The sequence below is a fragment of the Syngnathus floridae genome, chromosome 5, assembly GCF_059516105.1.
Source record: "Syngnathus floridae isolate MCC-2025c chromosome 5, RoL_Sflo_1.0, whole genome shotgun sequence".
Taxonomy (NCBI): Eukaryota; Metazoa; Chordata; class Actinopteri; order Syngnathiformes; family Syngnathidae; genus Syngnathus; species Syngnathus floridae.
This window is the reverse complement of record NC_142417.1, coordinates 14,322,577-14,348,109: the sequence shown is the minus strand read 5'-3', so window position 1 is coordinate 14,348,109 and position 25,533 is coordinate 14,322,577. Positions and strand designations below refer to the sequence as shown.

General features: G+C 37.5%; 2 protein-coding genes across 2 annotated transcripts; both read left to right on the top strand.

Annotated features, from left to right (window-relative positions):
• Nucleotides 1-934: 934 nt before the first annotated feature.
• vamp8 (vesicle-associated membrane protein 8 (endobrevin)) lies at nt 935-11,946 on the top strand. Its single transcript, XM_088376591.1, has 3 exons — nt 935-1,132; nt 8,779-8,946; nt 10,286-11,946. The coding sequence occupies exons 1-3, from the start codon at nt 1,118-1,120 to the stop codon at nt 10,469-10,471; spliced, it is 369 nt and encodes a 122-aa protein (XP_088232717.1). The 5' UTR covers nt 935-1,117; the 3' UTR covers nt 10,472-11,946.
• Nucleotides 11,947-18,561: 6,615 nt separating this feature from the next.
• Nucleotides 18,562-24,247, top strand: vamp5 (vesicle-associated membrane protein 5). The gene is made up of 3 exons (XM_088377057.1): nt 18,562-18,778; nt 22,025-22,165; nt 23,688-24,247. The coding sequence occupies exons 1-3, from the start codon at nt 18,776-18,778 to the stop codon at nt 23,829-23,831; spliced, it is 288 nt and encodes a 95-aa protein (XP_088233183.1). The 5' UTR covers nt 18,562-18,775; the 3' UTR covers nt 23,832-24,247.
• The last annotated feature ends 1,286 nt before the right edge of the window (nt 24,248-25,533 follow it).

Sequence of the window (25,533 nt, the reverse complement as noted above, 5' to 3'; positions counted from 1 at the left end):
ATAATTTGGCAGCTTGTAACATATTGTGTTAAGATCAGCCTGAAGCGGTCGAGAACAAATTAACTAGTGAAAATCCACCAGCACCTTCCTACATCGGTAGAACCGGTTTGTCTGGGCAGGTGCTAGTTGCTGGGTGGAATGTGACATAACGTCAGTGTGCACAGGTACAGGAACTGTTGTAATGAATGTCCAACATTCAACAAGACGAAGTTGTGAGAGACAACCTGGTGTAGGGTTATTTTTAGCGGCTATTGGGTCAAAATGTGTAGGCTACCCATTAGAGTTCTGTAAAGAATGGTACATCTCTTTTTCAATAGTTAGTCCTGATTTCCCATAGCTGGAGTTTTGAGTTTTTCCTTGCCCTCTTGGGAGTTTAAGATCTGGGGATGTTTGAGAATATCTTTCGTTCTTCACATGTGCTGAGTGTTGTTGTTAGTCACCTAAATGTTGAACAGAGGCTGTGATTTACCGAAGTCAAATTCCTTGTTTGGCACGCTCAAACATGGCGAATAAAAAACTCTTGAATCTTGAATCTTGATGATTGTCATAACGCACGGTGGAAACAGCGTAGTATGACGTCATTGGGTTGTACCCCTGACGTCAATAAAGGAAAGCCACAACAGTGCCTTCAAAATAAAAAAAATAATATTCTTTTACTTGCAGCCAAGATAAATTGATTTATCGTTTAAAAAATGTGACGTGTGACAATGAAGAAGTCAGAGAAATGTTTTGGAATTTGATGACTGAAAAGCTGCTACTTAAATGCCAGTACTGCACGTTGCAACCAGACGAAATAAAATGGGGAAATGAACAATATGAATTATCTATTTGATTCAGGGAGCAGAGAAGCACTAAAGCGGACTGTGATGCTATTTTCTTTCAGTAATAACACACAAACAACCAGTGTCAGTCAGTGCGTAATATTGCAAACTTGACAGTCGGGTCGAAGGAATGAAGTTTCAAATGAGACGGAAAAAAAATAACACAACCAGGAAGTTCAACAAGGGGAAGGGTGCTGTTCTTTCGTCAAGTAATTCTGCCGCTGAAGAATTAAAGCTAGTACGAACTGTGTCAAAGTCTCGCTTGTGTTTGGTGAAAACTGCGCTTTTGCTACAAGATGGACTATGATCCGGTAAGGAATATTTGACGCTTGACTACTCCGGTTAAGAAATTGGGTTTTGTACGTTGGCGTTATCTGCAATTGTGTGTGTTTGTTTACAAACGCAATAGTTTATTTGCTTAACATGTTTAACAGTTTGTTCGAAACAAGTTTCCGAGCCGATCTCTTTATTCGCACTCAAGTGAAAGGTCATCAAAATAGCTGCGTTAAAGCGCCTGTTGAGCGTCATGTTCTCATTTCCTTGTCGAGAAGCAAGCTATTTATTTGATCGTGCTAAACTGACACTAAATTAGTGTTCTGGACGTGGTTACGTTCTAAGAATCGTTGCCCGAGTTTCATTTGTCGTCTTCATGTATGATTCTGACATATAACTTTTGTTAAAGTTTGTCTTTTTGATTAAATTGTTTGTACTCCCGTACCTGGGCCTCAGGACGCTTCACTACCAACCGGAGCATTCAATTCTACCCGTTAAACTGCACGTCGGAACTTTTTTTTTTTTTTTTTTTTTTTACTAAATTGTTTTTAAAACATAGCTTCCAAGTAAACACTATCATCTTTTTGTTTTTCTTGAAAACGTCCAATAAGGGTCGATAATCAGTATGGAACTAAGTCAATGGCATTGTTTTATTGACTAGTAAACAATTTTGTCATTTGGGGAAAGTTGCAGATGCACCCTGGGCATATTTTTTAGGCCTTTTTTAAAATTTTTGTAATAAAGAAACTCATAACATAGTGAGCCAAACTGGTCGTTCCATGATGCCATTGGATGATGATGCAGTGTGTCCTGAAGGCATGAAACACTGGGTGATGGATGGCCCAATGATTTTCAAACTCAAAATGCCTTTTGCCTTTTGTATCACTTCTACAGCAGCACATGACTCAGTCTGAGAGGCATGTGCTGTTTGAAATGTTTCACATTACAAAACTCTTCAGAGAAGAGGGATTGAGGGAGAAAGGAGAATGGCAGATTCCTGTCGTCCCACATACAGTATGTGCTATCTGCTTTGTTTTGCTGCCTTTTGCAAGCTGTACTGGATGTGCACTGACAGATGGATGTTGACATGTGCTACCAGGGGTTTCAAACTTATTTTTGTTGCGGGCCGCATCGTCATCATAGTTTTGTTCGGAGGGTCATTATGACTGTCAACCCAAATAAATGTATGAATGCCTCATATTATATACAGTATAGACGACACAACAAATTGATTAACTCGTCTTCAAATCTGAAACAAGTAAAACATGTTCAAATAGTTTGCCAATATAAATGCTAGCAATGTCTATTTTTTTTTTAAAGTGAAGACCATTTGCAATTTTAGTACTGACATGAATTTGATTTGTCTTCGTGGGCCACACAGAAGGATGTGGGAGGCCGTATCTGGCCCCCAGTCTTTGAGTTTGACACCAATGTGCTAGGTCAGGGGTGTCAAACTCCTTTTTTTTCGCGGGCCGCATTGTAGTCATAGCTTCTTTCGGATGGCCATTATGACTGTCAATCCAAATAAATGTATGAGCACCTCATACTGTAAAAGCTACAAAATAAACTCATTTTCAAATCAGACGAGTAAAAACTGGTCAAATATTTTCAAAAAAAAGATATTAAAAGTGAAGACGATTTGCAATTCTAGTAATGACACACGAATTTGATGCAAAATTTGACTTTGCGGGCCACATAAAATAATGTGGTGGGCTGTATCTGGCCCCCGGGCCTTGAGTTTGACATCTGTGTGCTAGGTGATGAAAAGCAGGGTTGCGATTAGAAACACCGACAAATTGAAAAAAAATTGGGCATTTACAATATACATTCATCAAATTTTTGCAGAGCTTGTCCTCAGTTGGGTGGGCCTATGTCCAATTCTAAGGCTGCGTTTTCGACTGCATGATGTCAGTTCCAGCGCGAACCACTCCCACCTGGTTTCCAAATTCTGGAAAAACAATTAGCAGGCTGGGACTTACAACGGCTTCAAAGGCTCCTCTTCGTGTAGCCGCCGCAGACCGCATAAACCGTGGTCATTTTGGACGGGCTTTATGTATTTTGACACTAATCACCAGCCGAAATAAACGACCATTGCAGGACGCAGCCTGTGAATTTGCACACAGAAAATGCTGCACCCTCGATGAGATCTTGTTTTTCATTTTTCACGTGGCAAAAACCAGTGCACACCCTTAACTTGCTGCTGACAGATCACAGGAGTGGAGTTGGGCGTATCATAATTACATTAGGCTTCCAAATAAGTAGAAATACTTGTGATTATGCTGAAGTACCATCTCTGTGTATGTACCACGGTGGAAATTATTCACAAAAAGTATAGTGATACTTGAATTTTAGGTGACGTTAGGATAAACAAAATGGTACCTATACATGTAAACATAATTTAACTTTCTCTAAAATTTCAATACATGTCTAGCTGTACAATTCTTCACTAGGTTTTGCCCAACTTCTCTCAGAAGGAGCCTAAAGTCGTAATGTACATGTTTGATTGACAAACTCACCGATATATTTCCATGTTCAATTAAAATTGGTATTTAAATGGTCCTCATTGTCGTTCTGTTCACATTTTGATATGAGACCATCTGACAATTGATCAACCTTACCATACATATATTCAGCGAAATGGTTCAAACAGGATATCCTCACAGAGAAGTGGCGTCTGACCTTAAGGTGTCAGTGTGTCATCAGCATGATGCAACAGAGAGACAATGAATTAAACAAGTCTTCACACCACTGTTCACTTACGGCATTTTGTATGAATCAATAAGAGACCATTAAGTCACTTGACTTCACAAACTGTCTTCACTCCGATTAATTAATGGCATATTTAGTGCCTCGGAAATTCATTTGTGCCCTACTCTGACTGAGACCTTTGATCAAAGCCCTATGATGCTGTACACGTTTTTGTACTGTAAGATGGGAAGTATAAGCATACTAGAACATTAGAAAGTGAATTGGGTTTATCAATCAGTTTATCAGTCACTAAAAATGGTGGCAGTTATGAGTTGACTCCCATTTAACACAAGTTTCAATCGGAAAAGTCTGAACTCAGCCATATTATCTCAATGTTTTATTTTTATCTCCCTTCTCTCTTTTTATGTTGCGTATGATAGACTTTACACAGATCTGATCAGATTGGCAGATATATTGCATTTTCATGCAAACCATCTATGATTGGTTGTAATGTCATTATTTGCAGATCGACTCATGATCATGGATCTGTAAAAATATTACAGCAAACAGTCTTCTTGACTCCAGGGACAGGGACGTTCTGTGCTGCTATCATAAATAATTCAAGGCAGGGGTCTTGAATCCTGGTCCCCAGGGTCCGGTTTCCTAGATGTTTTCTATAACAATCTTGATCATTTGAATAAGGTGTGTGTTGCAGCAGGGAGACATAGAAAACATCCAGAAAACCAGACCCAAAGGACCAGGATTCAGGGCCCCCTGATCTAAGGTTTTTCAGTCTTGAGGGCTTTTTTCTCCTAAATGTTTCAGGTTTCTTTTTTTTTTTATTTTAAATAATTTAAAATATATATATACATATATATATATATGTATATATATATATATATATATATATATGTATGTATGTATGTATATGGCATGCCGTTCAGGAAATTAATATTTGAATATATTGAATGAACCTTGAATATATTGAATGAACTTCGGAATATATTGAATGAACCTTGAATATATTGAATGAACTTCGGAATATATTGAATGAACTTCGGAATATATTGAATGAACCTTGAATATATTGAATGAACTTCGGAATATATTGAATGAATTTCGGAATATATTGAATGAACTTCGGAATATATTGAATGAACCTTGAATATATTGAATGAACCTTGAATATATTGAATGAATTTCGGATTATATTGAATGAACCTTGAATATATTGAATGAACCTTGAATATATTGAATGAACTTCGGAATATATTGAATGAATTTCGGAATATATTGAATGAACTTCGGAATATATTGAATGAACCTTGAATATATTGAATGAACCTTGAATATATTGAATGAACTTCGGATTATATTGAATGAACCTTGAATATATTGAATGAACCTTGAATATATTGAATGAACTTCAGAATATATTGAATGAATTTCGGAATATATTGAATGAACTTCGGAATGTATGAATGAATTTCGGAATATATTGAATGAAACTTAATCCGAAGTTCATTCAATATATTCAAGGTTCATTCAATATATTCAAGGTTCATTCAATATATTCCGAAATTCATTCAATATATTCAAGGTTCATTCAATATATTCAAGGTTCATTCAATATATTCAAATATTAATTTCCTGAAGGGCATGCCATATATGTATATATATATATAGATATAGATATAGATATAGTATGTATATATATATATTTTTTTTTTTTTTTTTTTTGTTATGGAGTTGGTCGTAAAATATCATGTCTGCTGTACAAGGAGACCGGTACAGTCACCCAAAAGCATAGAAGTTGATGTTTATGGAGATGTATTATTTGATTCATAGGTCAAACATTTTTGTCTTTCTGAAATCTCTTGGAATCTGAAAAGTAGTGTAGGTGAGTTTTCCATGGATAATTCAAATGTTTGTTGTTCTGCCCCAATGGCACTTCAGTGGAAAGCAGTAAGAGTAAATATGCATTTAGACTGTGGAACTTTTGACCATGTAGAATTGTTCTCGACGGAGTGTAAAAGTTGACATAATGACTAATAAATGAAAGGACATGAACAAGAAAACTGGGCGAGTTGGAAAAATCATTGACAGGGAGGTAGAGAAAGCTGTGGAGGACAGCAAGTGATGCAGCAAAACCTGTTTCCTGGAGACGTAATGTTTACGGTACAATGGAGACTCATGAGACTTGGTACCTGTCTGTATACAATGGAACGCCAGACTGCTATCATATTTCTGCTCTGTAATCGCTCCATAGTTGTGTGAGGTCACTGCCTTACTTGCTGTCGACCCAACCTGAGATGGCATCAGCATGTCTACATTGTCTACATGCCAAATGGTTCATTTGAAAGTGTTTTTGTCAACCAGTTAAAACAAAGAACGAGCTTGCCAATACAGGGTTAAAAACCCTGTTGTGAGATTGATAAAGTACAAAACACACATTAACCTCAAAGGTAGAGGGCAATCCGTTCCACGATGCTAGTGGACCTTTGTTTTGTAATTCTAAACAATGTTTCTCATGACAAATACAGGAAAATAAAATACATCCTTGAGACAAACTATCTCAATAATAACTGTGCAGTTCTTTTTTAACATTCATAAAGATTATTCAAGTGTAACAATAAGTTAACCATTGTTGGCATTAACCCAAAAAGAACCAGTTAGTGTTAAGTTTGATGACGAATGACAAAGTGGCGCACATCCGTTTTTGGGATTAACATTATTGAAACGCAAGTGTAGTTATGCACTATAGAACGTAAAACTACTGCTGCCTTAAGTTGGACTCTGATTAAATACCAAACCTCTGGTCTATAGTTGGACCTGCCATATAATAGATTTTTTTTGCTGATGTTAATACTTATTTGGCAAAATATCTAATCAATTATGATTCATAAAAATAGATACCTATATACTATGTAGTATGTGCTGAGTTATAAATAAAGTTAATAAAAAATACAAGATAGATTGTTGAGAACACTGCAGTGACCAAACCCGAATGACCGGTACAGGCCCAGACAGTGACCTCGGTCCATTGTGAAACTCTCTGCCGTGTTTGATGGTGGAATGAAACTAGCTTAATTTTATTTTGTCTATGCCCAGTGTGTGTTATCAGTATCAATTCATTCACCCTTGATATTTAAGTTTTCGTGCCATCCATGAACATGGAATATGGCAACAATTTGCCTGTATTTGTTTTAAAATCACTGTATGGCATAAGCACAGGAGTGGCATATTAGCTCTGTTTATATCCATGCTAATGATGTTAATGCCAGTCGATTTCTTGAATGCATTGCATGACGCAATGGAATTGATAAGGAGCTCGTCAAATAGTTAATTCATGCTGCACTTTATTTTTGTTTTTGTTTTTTTCAACAAACCGTGACTTCAGGTGATTTTTTTTCCCCTTGGAGTTGCAATCTCACAAGAACATTGCATGTGATAAATATTAGTTCAAGACTGAGCAGACCATTCAATGGCTGCATTTAATTAAGATTCTCTATGTACAATATTGTTAATGAATATTTTGCAGCAAGGGGGAAAATGGCAACTTGCCAATGATAATAAAGGGCTCGTCTTCTTCTAGTCTTCTCAATAAATAGACAAATTGGATGGTTAAAAATTGTTCAGACCAAATCAAAATCATATGCATTTATTGATGCATTCTCAATACTGCTTTTGCTCATTCGAATTGTGGCTGGAAAGGCAGGGTGCACAGCAAATCACCAGGCATAAAAGGACAAACAACAATTCAGCCTCACATTCACACCCAAGGACTATTGAGGTTTCACTGACCCTTATCATGCTTGTGTTTGGAATGTGGGGGGATGCCGGAGTACCCTGAGAAAAAGCATGCAAGCAGTGAGAACATACAAACTCAACCCATCTGTCTGTCTCAGTCGACAAGTATAATAACACGGTTGTATAAGTTCCCCTACTTTAGTTGGACTTTCGTCTGTACATCGCTAAGATCGACGCAATGTGCTAAACTCCAAGTATCATGAAACTTTAATTTAGGTCCGGTTACAGATTGTAGGTCTTCAGAGGGATTTATTTATTTACTTGCTTGCTTGCTTACTCACTTACTTACTCACTTACTTACTCACTTACTTACTCATTTATTTGTGATGCAATATTCAATATGAGGGGAAAAAACATTGAATGGAGAACCATTCTCGCAGCATCAAGTGTTAAAAAAGACCTTGTTTGTATTTGAGTTAAAAAAAAAAAAAGTTGTAATTCTTCTCTTACGAATTCTCCGGAACTTTTTATTTCCTTTGATTGCTTTGAAAACATCAAACAGACAGTTTTTTTTGTTTTGTTTTTTAATTAAGAAGCATTGTGATTTAAGGCTATATAAATAAACTTGACTTGACTTGACTTGACTTGACTTGACTTGAAGCAAACATGATTTAAAAAGCCATGCCATTACTTGCTCCATGGCTGAGGTCAGAACACTCTTTAACACTCCTTGCATGAGTGTAATTTATAGAAGCATCTGCATACATTTAAAAATTCACGTTATTACATGTTTTGGGAAGATCATTTATGTACAGGGAGACTAACAGGTGACCAAGTATTGATCCTTGCGGCACACCAACAGAGACATCCAAGACTGATGATTTTACACTGTCAATATATACACATTTTCTTGAGGATGATTTAAGCCACTGAATTGCCTCGGGCGAGAAATTGAAGTCTATTAAGAATTTCATGGGTAACAGTATCAAAAGCCTTTTTCAGGTCAAGGAACACTGCACCAACACAGGGATATAGTATATCCAATTTACGTTTCAGGTTCCATTGTGTTGAGAGGTGGTTCTTACGAGAAATCATCTGCGAACATAAATCAGAGTAACTATGACCTAATTGGCTGGTAATATGGAGATAGTAGAGCTTGGGTGTGAGAGCATTTTAACATCAGCACTCAAAACATGATGGGCCAATTTCAATGTATGACTAACTTTTTTTCCTACTCTGTGCTTAGGAGCGAGGGGGTGATGTTCGAACACCAGAATCATTGGATAAAATGGCCGTCTTAAGAAATGAAGTAGATGGCGTGAAAAACATCATGACACAGAATGTGGACCGAATCCTGGCCCGAGGAGAAAGATTGGATGAACTTGTGGGCAAGTCGGAGGACCTGCAAGATGGGGTCAGTCTTTTTAGGATTTTTATTCTAGAAATAAATTGATGGGTAATTGCTTTGTGGACTGTATTCACAAACAAAGAGGCCAGTGACGACAGTGATTCTTATCAGCCAAACCTGAATTACAAGTCAACAGAGCCACATATAACTGCATTTGCATAGACCTTCTTTGTTTTTGGTTGTAGAAGCCGCTGAACACCTTACAAATTAAAACTATTCAGTGCCTCTTTTCCTGCACTTTTTATTATACGGTATAGAATTGAAACCGGAAGTTTACTGACGTGAAATCAGACTAAATCTTTCCAATTTTATATCAGTTAGGAGGACGAAAATTATTTGCAAAATGCCAGAATAACGATTTTTCAGACAATTTTTCATTAGGTTTTTCGGCCATCAGAAAGTTACATAGATTTCATGAGCATTTGGTGGTAATTATTTCTATTTGCTGAATGCCAGAATGATGATTTGAGGATTTTTTTTTTTAAAGACACTTTTTACGGAAGAGGGTTAGGGCCAGTGAAGAAAAAAAGGGGGTGACAGGATTCTGACTTTTTTTCCTCAGAATTCTGACTTTAAAGTGGTAATTTTGACTTTAAAGTCAGAATTCTTTGAATAAAGTCAGAATTCCACTTTCTGACTGTAAAGTCAGAATGACTTTAAAGTGAGAATTCCCACTTTCTGACTTTAAAGTCAGAGTTCTGAGAATAAAGTCAGAATTCTGACTTTAAAGTCAGAAAGTGGGAATTCTCACTTTAAAGTCAGAATAGTGGGAATTCTGACTTTAAAGTCAGAATTCTGAGAAAAAAAAGTCCGAATAGTGTCACTCCACTTTTTTTTCTCATCACTGGCCCTAATCCTCTTCTGTACTTTTTCATTACTTTTGTCATCAGTCAAAACTTTACATACATTTCATGAGTATTTGGTGCCATTGTCATGTAACTTGTTGATACGCACCATTTTGATTCATGCTTTGTTTCAGAAATATGAATTAAATGGGCAAAATCCACCTGTTTTTATCCATGTCAGTAGGTGGCCATTTTGCCATTCTCTGTTGACTGAAAATAACATCACAGTTGCCAGATAACGGGTTACAACCAATCACGGCTCACCATTCATCCATCCATCCATCCATCCATTTGGATGGATGGATGGATGGATGGATGGATGGATGGATGGATGGATGGATGGATGGATGGATGGATGGATGGAATATTTTTACTGTCCATGAAAACAGTGCATCAATCACAATTTTAATTTTAACTGTGATCTTATTAAAGGAATTTCATACACGTAAACGTAGACGCTGTCACAGCATGAAATGTGTGGGGTGTCCTCCTGTGTGCAGGCTAAGCACTTCAAGCACACATCTCATAAAGTGGCTCGCTCCTACTGGTGGAAGAATGTCAAGCTGATCGTGGCCATCGTGGTCGTCGTCCTCATCATCGTGCTCATCATTATCCTCCTGGCCACTGGTGTCATCCCAGTCAGTGCCCCAGTGCCGCCTATCATCGAACCCACGCCCAACCCATAAAAACATACTTGAAGTAATTGTACATACTGATATAATTTAATCATTGAGCACATTCCTGTTGCACGATTACAAAATGATAGGACATATTAAGCAAATTGCTTGCTGTCTGTTGAAATGTTTGATATTTTTTTAGGCTGAGTCTAACAGTGACTTTCAGTTTTTATTTGATTGTTCTTTTATTATTTGGTGTTAGTAACTTTATTGACCCTTTAACATATGTCAAAGTATATTTAATGCGGTTGAATAGGTTCAGCAGAGAAATTGTTCAAACCTGAATGAGCTCGACCCAGTATTTGTATCGAAATATCAATAGGGAGTCCTTTGCTTTCCTGATAGTTGTTTGACTTGTTGAATGTATAGATGTCATTTTACTGAAGGTCACAGTGAAGGAAGGCTGAAATATTTTCAAATGTTGTAATTTTGAAGCCAGACAAAGTTAGTTTTTCAAACTAAATATCCATTTAAATAGTCTCCAAATTACACTGGGAGTTTTTATTGTTGAAACGAGCTCCTCTGGTTGGTGAAAAGCATGATGTGACACTTGCGTTATTGAAAAATCACATCAGTGTTGAAGTGGTAGCTTTTCTTACAAACATCTATTCATTTTAGCATACACGGAATCGTAAGCTTGTGCTTTGACGCTTGGCAGTTCTTGCCTATTTCTGTTCTCATTTTTGTTGTATTCACACTCTCTCTCCACTCATAGCTGCTATCCTGACTTGTTTCTTTGCCTACTAACCAAAGAAAAGGAGCGGTTTTCACTTAGCCGTGCCCTCCGTCAACATCGTGAAGCATGAAAGCCCAAACTTGGTTCACAATGCCAATCGGTGGACCAGCAGGGTCAACAACTTAGGCTCCTCTTGCTCTGCTTATGCTAAACTGATATCTGTTTGTCTTAAAGCTTGTAAGATGATTTGTGAGAGATGACACCCAAATATTAATGTGCAAGTGTGACGATGGAAATCTGCCACCCCACTACACTGTAAATCTTGAAGGTCAATTTAATTCCCTTTAACTGTATATACTCGAAATATTCCTCAGTATATACGGATGACTGTCTTTCAGCTTTATGTTAATGAGTGTCTATGATTTAGGGGTATTTATTAAATACATTATGTTGTCAGTCTACTTTTTTTTAAAATAAATTTTGAGCTGCGCTTGTATCAAAGACAATTAGGGTCATACATTTATTTCTAGAAAAAAATAGGCTGCATATACTTTTTTTTTAGTCTTTTTTTTTTTTTTTACCCTTGACCTGTTCCTCTTGTAATTTTTTTTTTTTTAATTCTGTTATAATGTTACCGCGTTCACCTGGCTCAGAGTATGTGAGTCTCAGAGGATCCAGCCTCACCTGTTACTGTTGTGATGACCTCTTGAGCGTTGATCAGCTAACCAGCTTTTTCAACTCAACATTACTTTTATGTATTGGTTTTAGTTTTCTTATATGAAATAAAGACATTTTCTTCTGAAAATTATTATGTGTTGTCTTTATTTCTTACAGAAAATCAATACAGGTAAAACGCTTGTTACTTTTCAATCGAAAACAATTTTCACAGCTAGCGGACTGGGGTGGTTCATTTGCCAATGCACTGTCAACCAGTTAGTATCCCCCCCATGGTCTCTCTCATTGTCTTCATTTAGAAACCATTCATGTAAAATGTGCATCACCCCAGGATTATTATTACTGATGGGGATTTGATTGTGTTCATTGTTTAGTGTAAAAACATTGCCACGTCTTTCTGAAATGCATTTGATAACACAGTATTACACTAAAATGCATGACAAGCCTTCACTTTGTAGTCCACTAGCTCCTAGTGATGCAATTTTTGAGTACTTTTGTTGACTGACAATACAACATTTCAACATTAATAAAGCATTACTTGCTTTTGAATTTATGTCTCTCCATGAGATTTGCAGGGAAAGAAAGTCTTATTTAGGAAACGGGCTATTCTTTGGCTACAGACCTGAAATAAATTTTGTTCCACTTTGTTTGTGCAATGAGCAAACAATGTAAAAAAATATTTTCAGTACCATGTTTTTCCCCCTTACACTGGCTATGAGCTGGTATTTCTACTGGCAATCAAGAAAGCTTCCTCTTATAAAAAAAAAAAAAAAAATCATGGTCGACCGAAGGTATTGTATTTATCCATTCGTCCATCCACTTCCTCTATTGGTACTGCTCATGTAGCAAAACTGTCATTCATAGTTGAGCAGTAATGCATTAAATGCCTCTTTTGGAAAGAAATATTACATGAAATTGTTCGTGGAAAAATTTAAACATTTATGAAATGTGGTGTGAATTCCAAAAAGTAACATAAATGGTTGCATCTAGATTCCCACTCATTACCTCTAATTAGCTGTTTGGATAATTGATGGGTGGCTGTATGACAATGAATTTAAACATGTATTTTCAGTAGTTAAGTTTTAAGTATATTAAGTAACTTCAGTAATCCCTCGTTTATCGCGGATAATTGGTTCCAAAAACCACCCGCGGTAAGTGAAATCCGCGAAGTACGGTCACCAACAAGAAGTACTGAGCAGGCTAACGAATTAGCAGAAAGATGCTAATTCGCAATTGTGCTAACACGCGAAAACGGACTTCTAAAGGAATGTAAACGAACATTTGGAGCAATGCTACATTGTCCTGAAGGTTAGACACATGTTTCCTCAACTTAGAAGTTTTATTTTGACTTTTAAATTTGTTTTTAATTTGGAAAAAAAATCCGCGATGTAGTGAAGCCGCGATAAACGAAACGCGAAGTAGCGAGGGATCACTGTATGCCTAAAATGTTCACTTTGATGTAAGCAGCATATTATTGATTTTGTGTATTGAAAAAGTTGAGGTTGGAAATTACAAAATCAGAAAAGAAAAAGTTCCCAGCCTTGAGAAATTGCATTACATTTGCATTGGAACATCTTGAATAGTTCATGAAAAGGAAGTGAAGTGGCCACATGGCCAGCGTCAAGCCTGGAGTGTGATTTGAATTTAAATCCATTGAGCGACAACACTGCTCTTCAAAGTAGAATAAAAATAATAATAACACACGCCGCTAATCAAAACATCTGCACACACTTGAGTTAATTGGCTGTTTATTAACATTCACACAAAAGCAGCATTGATGTGAATGCTTGTCTTACAGCAATGAATGCATGAGTGGACAGTCAGTAAAATAAGGAAACTGAGCATGATTGTATGTTGTCTTCACCAAGCTGCTCGACACTTTGAGTAAACTCTTTTGTAAAGTGAATTCCTCCCAGTCAGAGGCAGTGTTTTTCCTTCACTGCTTTTTGACCTGGCCAGTATCAGCACCCTCATGACTTGTGGGAAACACATCTTTTGGCTGTTCAAGCTGAGAGAGATCATTTTCACCCCGCCAATGCCACCATCGTGCACTGGGATAATAAAACAGATATACTGTAACCCAAACAATAATGGAACGCATGCAGTGCATATAGTTCATGTGAAAATGGACAATGAATGTCATGGCAATGATTAGATGCAATGCTAAAAAAATCTGTTGAACCAAGCTCCCCTTTGTTCAATCCATATGCAAGAGACACTGTGTAAAATGACTGCACATTTGATGACAGGTTTTTTTTTTATCCATAAAAGACCTACAGTGTGTGTGTGTGTGTGTGTGTGTGTGTGTTTTAACTATTAATGTTACCTATAACTTGTAAAACTCAATTTAAAAAAAGAAAAGAAAAAGGACTGTGTGACCCTGCAGCACAAGATCAATATTGGAATTATTATTCCATTATTAAGAATTAAACGATCAGCTGCATGGCTGTGAGAGGCTGGGCACTCCCTGGCCTGGTCACTGGACGAACAACTATTTACACAAATTTTTCACGCCTATGAACTATTTGGAGTCTTCACTTGATCTATCCTGCTTGTTTTTGGAGCGTGGGAGGAAATTGGAAGCATGAGGAAGAACATTCAGTTCTATTCAGAAGATTTGAAATCCGGACTGAATGACAGTGGCAAGTAATCTTTTTTTATATATATATATATATATATATATATATATATATATATATATATATATATATATATATATATATATATATATATATATATATATATATATATATACATATATATATATATATATATATATATATATATATATATATGTATATATATATATATATATATATATATATATATATATAAGAAATGATTGAAAGTGTTTAGTATTGTTATGCTTTTACAAAACACAAGATGGAGACAGACTCCAACTGAGAAGACTCACCATTGTTCCTCAAATGACCAACCAGTAACCAGGAAGGAAATATGACGGAAATATTTTGCCATATTTTGTTTTCTGTTTAGTGTGGTACTCACTAATAAGTCCTCATATTTTCCCACAGCACAGAAAAAAATCTATAGGTTATGTCTTAAATGTTACATGTATTTTAGAAAGGGTATTAACATGTGAGGATAAGTTTAAAGAAAAAAAAGTCATGTGGCAGAGGTGGAGTTCTACAAAATAATGGCCCATAATAATTTGGAGCCAGCATGCCAAAACAGTGAACTCATCTACAAAGATTTTCAAACTGAGATAGATAATGTGAATGTTTTTGTTTACTGCCAGTCACCATCTTTTCTTGGATGTTCTATTTTTTTGTGGGGGGGTGAACAATAATTTTGCATATTTTATTTTTTCAATTCACTTGAGGGGAAAGCATATCAAACCAAAGAAATAGGATATCACAAACAGGAAATCCCCCAATTGCCCCAGTAAGCTAATTATATTTCAAGATCACATACCAAGCAAACAAAAAAGGAGGAATCTGACCAAATTTGGAACAGGCTATAAAAGGCCAACCAGTTGTGTTGACTCAACAGTGAACCACTACAGCATGTCCCAAATGTTTTGTCAACAAATGATAAAACTTAAGGTTTTAGCCTGGAACAAGACATGAGATTTTGGGATAACACAGGCTCTTAGCGGGAGGAAAATGGCTCTTTTGTTTCTGCGAGAGCTCAGACTGTCATGCGGATGCCAGTCAAATACCCATGGATGACAATTAGGCAATTATGGGAAAACACGGTGGTCGGAATGCTGACTATGGGCCTTTGTACTTCTGTTGCTTTTCCCAGAAAAAGCCTTTTGTATGCTGGGTCTTTGACCTGCTCGGTTCTGGGCAGACTCATGTTCGTCTTCTGTTTGAATGATAATCAGCCTCTAATTCACTGTGATGACTGCTGTATATTGTCACACTTGTTGACGTCATGGCCCAAATATTGGGACATGGACACAATTCTCACCTTTTTGCCTCTGAACACCACCACAATGGATTTGAAATAAAACAAACAAAATGTGCTTGAATTGCAGACTTCAGCTTTAATTTAATGGCATTTACATTCAAATTATGTAAACAATGTAGGAATTAATGCAATTTTAACTCAATTGCTTGGTGACGCTTTGCCAGGCCTTTACTCCAACTATCTACAGTTCCTCTTGGTGTTGCTTCCCTTCTGTTTTCTCTTCATCAATCAGATTCAGGTCAGGTGACTGACATAGCCATTGTATAACATTCCACTTTTTCTCATTCCAAAATGCTTATTAATGTAACAAATTAATCACCTTTGGTTGGGGCCTCATCATGCCCTAAAACTCACAATTTTTGTAAGAGGTCCTCAACACAACCCCCAGTTCAAAACTCCAACCCCTGAAAAGTTAGAAAAAAAAATAGCCATACTGCTTATCATAACAGGTCACACGGAAATATTTCAGTCGCTAATGCAGAGCATTGAACAAAAAGTTGGCCATTTTTGTTTTGGGTGAATTCCACTGCAGGTAGTAGTATAATGTCTTCCATCAGCCAATACATTTTCTGTCATGCTTGACCTCATAGGTTTGCGAGTGAGCTGGAGCGGATCACAGCTGACTTTGGGCGAGGGGGTTGAACTTGGGTCGAAGTTGTGTGGAGAAAACCCACACAAACATGGGGGAAAATATGCAAACTAGGAAGGCTGGAGACAATATTCAAACCCAAAATCTCACAACTGTGAAGCAAATGTGCCGCTTTGACAAACCCAGATGATTTATTTCCTTACTTACTTATATTTGATTAATTTGCTATCACATTGGGACTGCAAGGACCTGTTTTCAGCTTTGTAATTGTTACTAAATCAGAATGCTTTGGATTCACAATGGCATTTCATAAGAGTACCAAATGTGTCCTTCATAGCATGTGTTTCTGCTTATCCCTCAACCCATGTTGGATAAATCAAAGACAGCAGGAAATAATTTGAATTGTTTAGATGAGTGACAGAGGTGTTCAAGGGTGCTGCCAGGGGGTTTGGACCCCAAGAAAAAATATTCTTTTTTGGCAACTTCAGAGCCACAGATCAATAGTATTGTAGTGCAGTACAGTTGAGTTGTGTGTGTACTTGATCAGATACTAACTTCTACTCACAGTTATTGTCAAAAAATGTTAAGTGACTTTACAAGTTGCGACAAGACAATAAATGGGAATTCTAAATTTCTACTGTACGATTATTGCAAATAATCCCACGCAGTCACCAAAATTACAACTCAAAACAAACACAGTATGTGTCCGTTAAGTGTAGCAGTAAGGTCAAAGTGAACTCATCATTTTTCTACCATGGACGCCGTGGGTGTTTATATAGGGAATTTGTATGACTCTAAAGGGAGGAGAGGCAGCCCCCTTTGGCAGTCACGCGCTGCACATAAGTGGGGAACACCCATTAGTGGTCACATATCATGCAATATTCAGCAGAAAGTCAAAGAGGTCTGCTGCATTTCAAGATTCATGGCATGTTTTAGCGATTTGAAAAATGCACGTAGCCTATATAATGCAAACATCGTATGCACTCTCACAGTAAAAAGTTTCGAATGTTTCATGAGTTATCCCCCTTGATAAATTTTCAGCTATATGACAGAATTATGCAAAACTGTATTTCATGTGGCGGCTCAGTGGAGCACTGGGTAGCACGTCCGCCTCACAGTTAGGAGGGTGCGGGTTCAATTCCACCTCCGGCCCTGCCTGTGTGGAGTTTGCATGTTCTCCCCGGGCCCATGTGGGTTTTCTCCGGGCACTCCGGTTTCCTCCCACATCCCAAAGACATGCTTGGTAGGCCGATTGAAGACTCCAAATTGTCCCTAGGTGCAAGTGCGAATGGTTGTCTGTCTCTGTGTGCCCTGCGATTGGCTGGCAACTGGTTCAGGGTGTCCCCCGCCTACTGCCCGATGACGGCTGGGATAGGCTCCAGCACTCCCGCGATCCCCGTGGGAACTAAGCGGTTCAGAAAATGGATGGATGGATTTCATGTTGGACAGAAGACCCTTAATAATTGAGCAATGAATGTCACAAATAACCTTGAAACTAAAAAACAATTTGCTATATAGGGCATACTCAACCACTATAACACATTTCTATTATTTTTACTATTTGTATGTGCAGAAGTTATGGAAAATATTGGGATTTGAAAATAAGAAAGGATTTGAAGGAGTAATTAATCACATTACTTGTAAAAGGTTTTTGAAACATATAGTCTACCCAAAAAAAATAAATAGGACGAAACACGAAGTAGACACACTTTCTTTGGTGGACGATAAAAATCATAAAGTGGTCCATATCTGGCCTCCAGGCCTGTCTGCTGAAGGAATGTCAGACTTTTCACTGATGCGTTAAAGTACCCCTGGAAATATCGAAGGCAACATTGTCTTTGGCTTCATAGTGGTAGACGCGCAGTTTTCTCTGGCACGTTCGTCAGGCTGTTTATAGGTTGTTTTCAGAATCCATAAATCCGCAGTAGATTATGAAAGACTGTTTGAAAATAAATCTTACCCTGTGGTAGCCATCTTGAACAGACCCTCATTTGAACTACCTTTAGCTATTTCACCTATCTTCAGTCGTATCACAAAATAAAACCGTCATTTCTCCGACCTAATTATATGTACTTCTATATTTATGTCACGAAAAAAATGTTAAATTATAAAAACAAAACAAACGAAGGAACGACCAACCTCTTTTGAGTGTTAGGCCTATCGCAAGAGAATATCCAAATTTCCGAGGTTAGATGAATGCATCCAAACAGTCTCGGGTGTCAGCAAGGACTACTGCCCGAACAAAGTTAAGTAGGCAGACCTCCGAAAGAAAGTTGAGCAGAGGGAAGGGGAAGTCGTGCGGTCTTCGTAAAACGCGAGTTTTGTGCGTTACTTCCTGTTCCCAGGGCTGTTATAGAGCTCCTCGCGAGCAATAAATGCAGTGGATCCGGTGACAGCTGCCGCATCGCCCCAGCCACCACGCACAGACGCGACAGACGAAATGGTGAGTGGCTGTCAGTCGTTTACAGGTTGCTGTACCTGTCGTCTCACGCCAAGGACACTTCCGTTTGTTGGGGAAAAACTGAAAGGCTTCCCAAGTCCCTTCGATGGCTATTAATCTTGATCTTAATCTATTAAGAGTAACATAAATTTTAAAAAAAATTAAACTTGTTTTTTAACAATAGCGTCATCGTTTGGTATTTAAACTCATTAAAAAGAGAGGACTTCAAGATTCACTGTAAGTGTTCGTTTTGTATTTCTAATCTTAATAGTTAGTTCTCAAGCATTTTTACACCAATCGTCACCTCAAAAATACTCAGTTCTTCAACTGTCATAATAGTGGTCACACATATAGTAACGTAGTAGGCCTAAGTGCTCGTCATCTAAACAGTGCTCTTATGATTAAATTCAAATTTAATTAATGTAATTTAATATTTTAAAACAACCCGTTGTTAAAGGATGTTAAATATAACTCGACATGTTAAAAACAATAGCAATTATCTAAATGCTGCAGTAATGATTTAATTCAAATTTAATGAATATAATCCAATATTTTAAAACAAACCGTTGTTAAAGGATGACACATTAAAAACAACAATAACAATAATCTCAACAGTGTTGTCATGATTAAATTCAAATTTAATGAATATAATTTAATATTTCAAAACGAACCGTTGTTAAAGGATGTTAACTAAAACTCAACGACACATTAAAAACAACAATCACAAGAACAACAAAAATACAAATACCTGCATTCTAATGAATTTGATTGAATTTTATGTTTCAAAAGTTTTACATTTGATTTGTATTTAAATCAGTCATTCTTTCTCATACCACTGGAGAAAGCCACTTATGGTACACACACCACACTTTGATATTAACTGTTCTAAAAGGATAGAAAAAGTTGGCTTGCAAAGTCTGATGTGCTTACTTTCAATGTTTTTTTTTTCTGGCATTTGTACTTGGCTTGAGATTTTTTTTTCTGATTACTTTTTTCCCCTTGTAGTCACTCATTTGAAATCATATATGTATATCATATCTCAAAACAGACTTGTCGCTTTTTTCAACTAACACAATGTTGGAAAACAAAAAAGTAAATAGCGAGAGGTAAAGTCAATTGTAGTTGAAATCTTGATTGGTTGCGTTTGAATGATTGGAATCTTGGGAACAAGGCAACAGATACGATGATCCAAGATGATCCCAACCATAACCTTTTGAGGAGAATGGTTTGACGTGTTCGGTGAGTTATCCGTGACGACAAATGCAAAAATTCTCTAATCTGAAAAAAAAACAAAATTACAACTTTTTTTCCCAATTGTGATCATTGGCTAATTCAGCATTTCTTTGTTACTCGTTAACGTTAGCAAAGCTATGTCTTGTGTATTGTGATGTTTTTTTCTTCTCGGTATATGACCTGTTTGAAAAGAGAGAAACTATTTTGCGTACCATTAAGTTGGAGCAAGTTATCCAACTGGTTGTTGCATATAATTGACAGCAGAAATTCATTTTTACTTTCGATTTTCTACTTTGTTTTTTACACAAATACCATTTACTTCTACTTTAAGTCGCATGTGCGTACTTTTGCCACCTCTGCTTTCATTCAAGAATGAGTCTTAATACTGTTAAGTTATAATACTGACAATACGAGTCACACTCAGATAGTCACATTCCATCCCGTCAGAGGCATGAAATAACATGATGTGGGTGTGGTTTCCCCTGGACTCACAGAATTATATCAGGTAATGTTGGCAGAATTGAGCAAGGGAGGAAGGAAAGGAAGGAAGCAAGGAGGCGAACTGGAATGGGCAGCAGTTCCCATGTTAAGATGCTGCCAGCTTCAATTAAAACAAACTATTGTTCTTTTACTGCCGCTATTTGGCTACGGTAACCTAATGGGGAAAAATGGCAACATGTGGGCTTGGATTCACGCCATCCTGACAGTCGTAAGCGTCAGGTTTACTTGTGTTGGCCGGTGCCGTCGTTTTTTTGCAGGAAATGACACTGAATTATGAACTGTTTTGCTGCTCTAGTTTCCTGTCACTGTCAACTTCTAAGATGTCAGCTTCCTGTCTTTCTCACAATGCAAATGTCAAAGGTTCCTTGTACTAATTACACTTTCAGTGCAAGTTTTTGGGAAGACACAGCAGCCCCTCACCTGTTGTTAACATTGTGCAGGGGTGTGAGAAAACTAATTTGACTTCATTTTGGTTTGATGACATTACTAGTTCCTTTTAAGCTTTACTTTTTAATCAACATTAGTAAGGCCCAACAGTACCTCAACTTAATTTAAAACCCAACACGGGGTAAATAAAGTTATCTCAGTCTGAATCTGAATTATGATTGCGGCTAAGAGAATTCCATCCATCCATCCATCTTCTTCCGCTCATCCGGGGTCGGGTCGCGGGGGCAGCAGCTTTAGGAGGGACTCCCAGACTTCCCTCTCCCCAGCCACTTCATCCAGCTCATCCCGGGGGATCCCAAGGCGTTCCCAGGCCAGGTGAGAGACATAGTCTCTCCAGCGCGTCCTGGGTCGTCCCTGGGGTCTCCTACCGGTGGGACATGCCCGGAACACCTCCCCAGGGAGGCGTCTCATCTGATGGATGGAGCCTAATTTAGCGACATCATTGTCTGGAACATTCTTGAACTGTTAAAGAATAAAGTCTTTTTTTTTTTTTATCACACATTGGATGTTTCAAAACGGCTTCACAATCTAAAGGTTTGAATCCCAGCTCAAGCCTTCATGTACAGAGGACCAAAAGTGCTAAAATTAAGTAACTAAATACACCATGAAATATTTAATTAAAAATCATGAAGTCATTAATTCATTAAATGTTTCATTTCTTAATTAAATAGGGAATTAAATAAATTGAGCAAATAAATAAGTGCCATTAAATATGCCATTAATTAATTAGATCGATGTCTCATTAAATAAATGGTTAATGTCAATAATTCAATTTAATTAAATATGGAATTAAATAAATCAAAGGTGTCATTAATTAATTCCATTTCCAATGATTATAGGGAAATGTGTGTGTGTGTGTGTGTGTGTGTGTGTGTGTGTGTGTGTGTGTGTGTGTGTGTGTGTGTGTGTGTGTATATATATATATATATATATATATATATATATAAAATAATTTCTCTATTTCATTAATAAAATGTTCATGTACCGTGTTGCAGTGTGTTATTTGTCAAGTGAGAAGACTAACCTGCTGTGTGTCTCTATCGCCCACATTGTGTGTTTGCAAAACAGAATGGGAAAAGCCGATTGCAGCAGGCCCAGGAGGATGCGGAGGAGGTGAAGGACATCATGCTGGACAATTTGAACAAAGCGGATGAGCGATCTGAAAAACTGTGTGACCTGGAGGACAGAGCTGATGAGCTGCTAAGAAAGGTTGGCAGGCTGTGTTCCCAAAAGTCGCCACTATTTATTTTGATTCCACTTTTCATGTGTGGAATCCTATTGGTTAGTGACAGGGATCCAAAAGGGGACATGTCAAATTGATTGTTTATAAATACACCTTAGGTGGAGCAAGAGAGGGAAAACAAATGTACAATTTACATCCTGATTGTGCTTTATGGTGCTATTTTTGGAGAGGTATTTCCTTTTGTTGAGATGAATGAAGTGACCGGGTCTCCCTGGGTATAACCGAGCGAGTGCAGGACATGCCATGAGGCCGGTGTTTGTCCGGGGGTCAAAGTGAGGGTCACATCATTCCCACATAACCATGATAGATGACGTTATGTCACAATATAGGACGAGGTAGATTTGCTTTTACACTTAAAGACTCCTGGGGATCTTACCCCCCTTCAACTCTGCAGTGGCTCCAATAACTCTTGTTCACTGGTATTATTATTTTAGAATAATCTCAGCACCAGGGCATTGCAGTAACTTTACTCAACACTTGTGTTTTTTTTTTTTTTTTTACAACTAAAATCAGTTCACAATGTGTCTTGGTAACGTGTGTGAAGCACCATATTTCTTACTGACTGGAATTAGCCCATTTGAGAAGGTAGCCCTGTCTCATGCCTGGAGAGCTTGCTCCTTAAAGTTGTCAGCCAATGGCAAGCCCGGATATTGTTACTATGACGACCAGGGTTGGGGCTCGACAACTTTTTGTGGTCGCAAAGCCAAAGATATTAAAAGCTGTTTCACATGTGGAGGTATCATCTCACATATAGTGTGGCTCTCCTTGCCAAACAGGTCAGGGCATTTCAGAAGAGAATAAAAGAGAGCTCTTGCCTATTAGTTAGTAGATTTGATCAAAAGCCTAACTTTGAACGAGTTACGATGATGATTAACCTCAAACTGTATAATGACTTAAGATAAACTCAAGTTGCTCTTTAATCTGTTTCAGACTTTTTAATTTAGAAGAGTTAATCATTTCTTTAAGCATGTCTGTAAAGGCAAATCTGTTCTGGCCCTTCTGTCCATTTTTGGTTTTATAATTTTTGTCTAATATGAGTAAATTTGACAGTTGTCTTCTGTGCTCATACATCAAATCATTGGCCATTGGTATGATATACAAGATGAACAATTGATTCCGGGATGGGTGGGTCTGTTGGTTCAACCTGCTGAGGGATTGGAGTTGGTACAATGTGATTTAGGGCTGAAAAACTTGCATTGTTATTCATGCATTTGTTTTTGAGGCGGGGGTGGGGGGGTATCGTATTGATCTGTAGCCTATCGTCATCTTCAACTGCTGCGCCCGGTAAGAAAAAAATTCCCCGGTCGGAACATCTTTCATTAGATTTCCCTTCAATTGTGTCAGACTGTTTCTGGTTAAATGTTGCACCATTTTTTGGTCAAAAGCCCAGTTTGTGTGCTTTCCCAACTCTTCCAGCAACAGGTCTTTGTTTATTAGCCAAATGCAAAATAAATGTAACATATTATGTCTCTCTCTGTTTTCATCCAGAGTAAAGCTTTTGAAAAGAAATCCAACCAGGTGAAGGAAAAAACAAGATGGAAGAATAAGAAGGTGAAAATAGTGTTAATTGCAGTTCCTGTTGTGGTGGCCCTCATCGTAGTTGGACTCATCATATACTACAGCACAACATAACACACGCCTGCCTGGCTAGGCAGAAAGTGACACCGTGGGACTGCATAACCTGAATGTGGACTAAGATAAAAAGTCCAGAAGCTTTTTACCTGAATGGTGAAGTCTGCTTTTTTTTAGCTTAGGTGTATTTATGGGACTGTCTATCAGTCTCACTGTTTGGTAAGAGATTATGGTACCATTAAGAGCTGCTTCTTTTCTTCTTCCACAAGTTGTTTCGATTACGTTACATCCAGTCCACATTGAAAAGAAAAATGCCAACCCTCATTTGAATAATTTAAGCATTTTTTTGTTACAGGCCTGCCTGTTTCAATTGCCCACACTTATGTAGAAAGCAGATTTGTGTTTTGAATTAAACACAATTAACTGAGTTTTTGTAAGGTATCAAATGACTCGCTGCATAAATTGTTGACAGCAAACTCGTAGCAGTGTTTTCATTTATTTATCCATTTTTTTATTTAAATATTGAGGCCACTGTTTTTGGGACATCATGACAGTGACTCCTGGTGGCAGATGTTCATACTGTAATTTATTCAAATGTTAAAAAAAAAAAAAAAAAAATCGTAATCTGTTTACGTGAATTAAATTAGAAATGTTTTTGAAGAGCGACTTGTGCCAGGGTGTATACAGGGCTCAAAGACCAAGTAAGGATCAAAAGTCACATGTGATAGTGCCGTCTTGCATAACTTTCAGTTTTCAGCTGTTTGATTATCTGGGTGATTGTGGTTGAAACCAAAAGCATGTACATTGTAGTATGTTAGGTTCGAGTTAAGAAAGCTTTAGCTACACAATACTGGTAGATGATGAGAAAATATGTATGTATTGTGTTCATTTTCAAGTGATTAAGTAGTAAAGTTTTTAGGGTTGACTGGCATGTACTATTGATTGCCACCATCACTTTTTCCTTCGCATGCACCACAATTGGGTGAAAGAAACGAAGCATACATGCTGGAAGTGTGAACAATCAAAGCTGCTTCAATAATTTATTTAAGAAAAAAATAAGGAGGTTATCAGGCTTCTGCCACAAAGTTAAACATTGTGAGGGATTTAACACAAAGCACACATCCAGAGTAACCAAATAATGACTCCATCAGAGGATTTTAGAAAGTGCTGTTTCCACTCCATACCTAAATCTGATTGAACATCTGTGGTGTAAGTTGAGGATGGCTCTGTACAAAAAAAAAGACTGGCTAAGTATTACAACATCAAGAAGTGTTACACTGATACATAACCCTGCCCCAAAAGACCGACCGCTGTAAAAAAAAGTGCCGCAACTTAGTTTGGGGGTGTCTATATATGCAACTTGTACCCTCCCTTAAAAGTTTCGGTTTGTTTTTCCATTGTAATGTACACTTTATAGGTCAGGTAGCACTGTGGAGCACTGGTCAGCATGTCCGCCTCACAGTTCAGCGGTTGTGGGTTCAATTTCACCTCCGGCCCTCCCTGTGTGGAGTTTGCATGTTCTCCCCGTGCCTAATACTTTGACATCACAGCCACACTGTAGAACTGGTGAGACAAACACATATATAAACTTCGATTTACAAAACGTACACATTAAATACAATAGTAAAACATACATACCAATTTGGCCTGCCAGTAAATAACCGGGTACTTTACTTAACCTATTCAACTTATTATGGCAACCAGTACGGAACGGAAAATGAATGTTAGGTCGTTATAGGTCCCATTGTTTACCTTGGTTGTC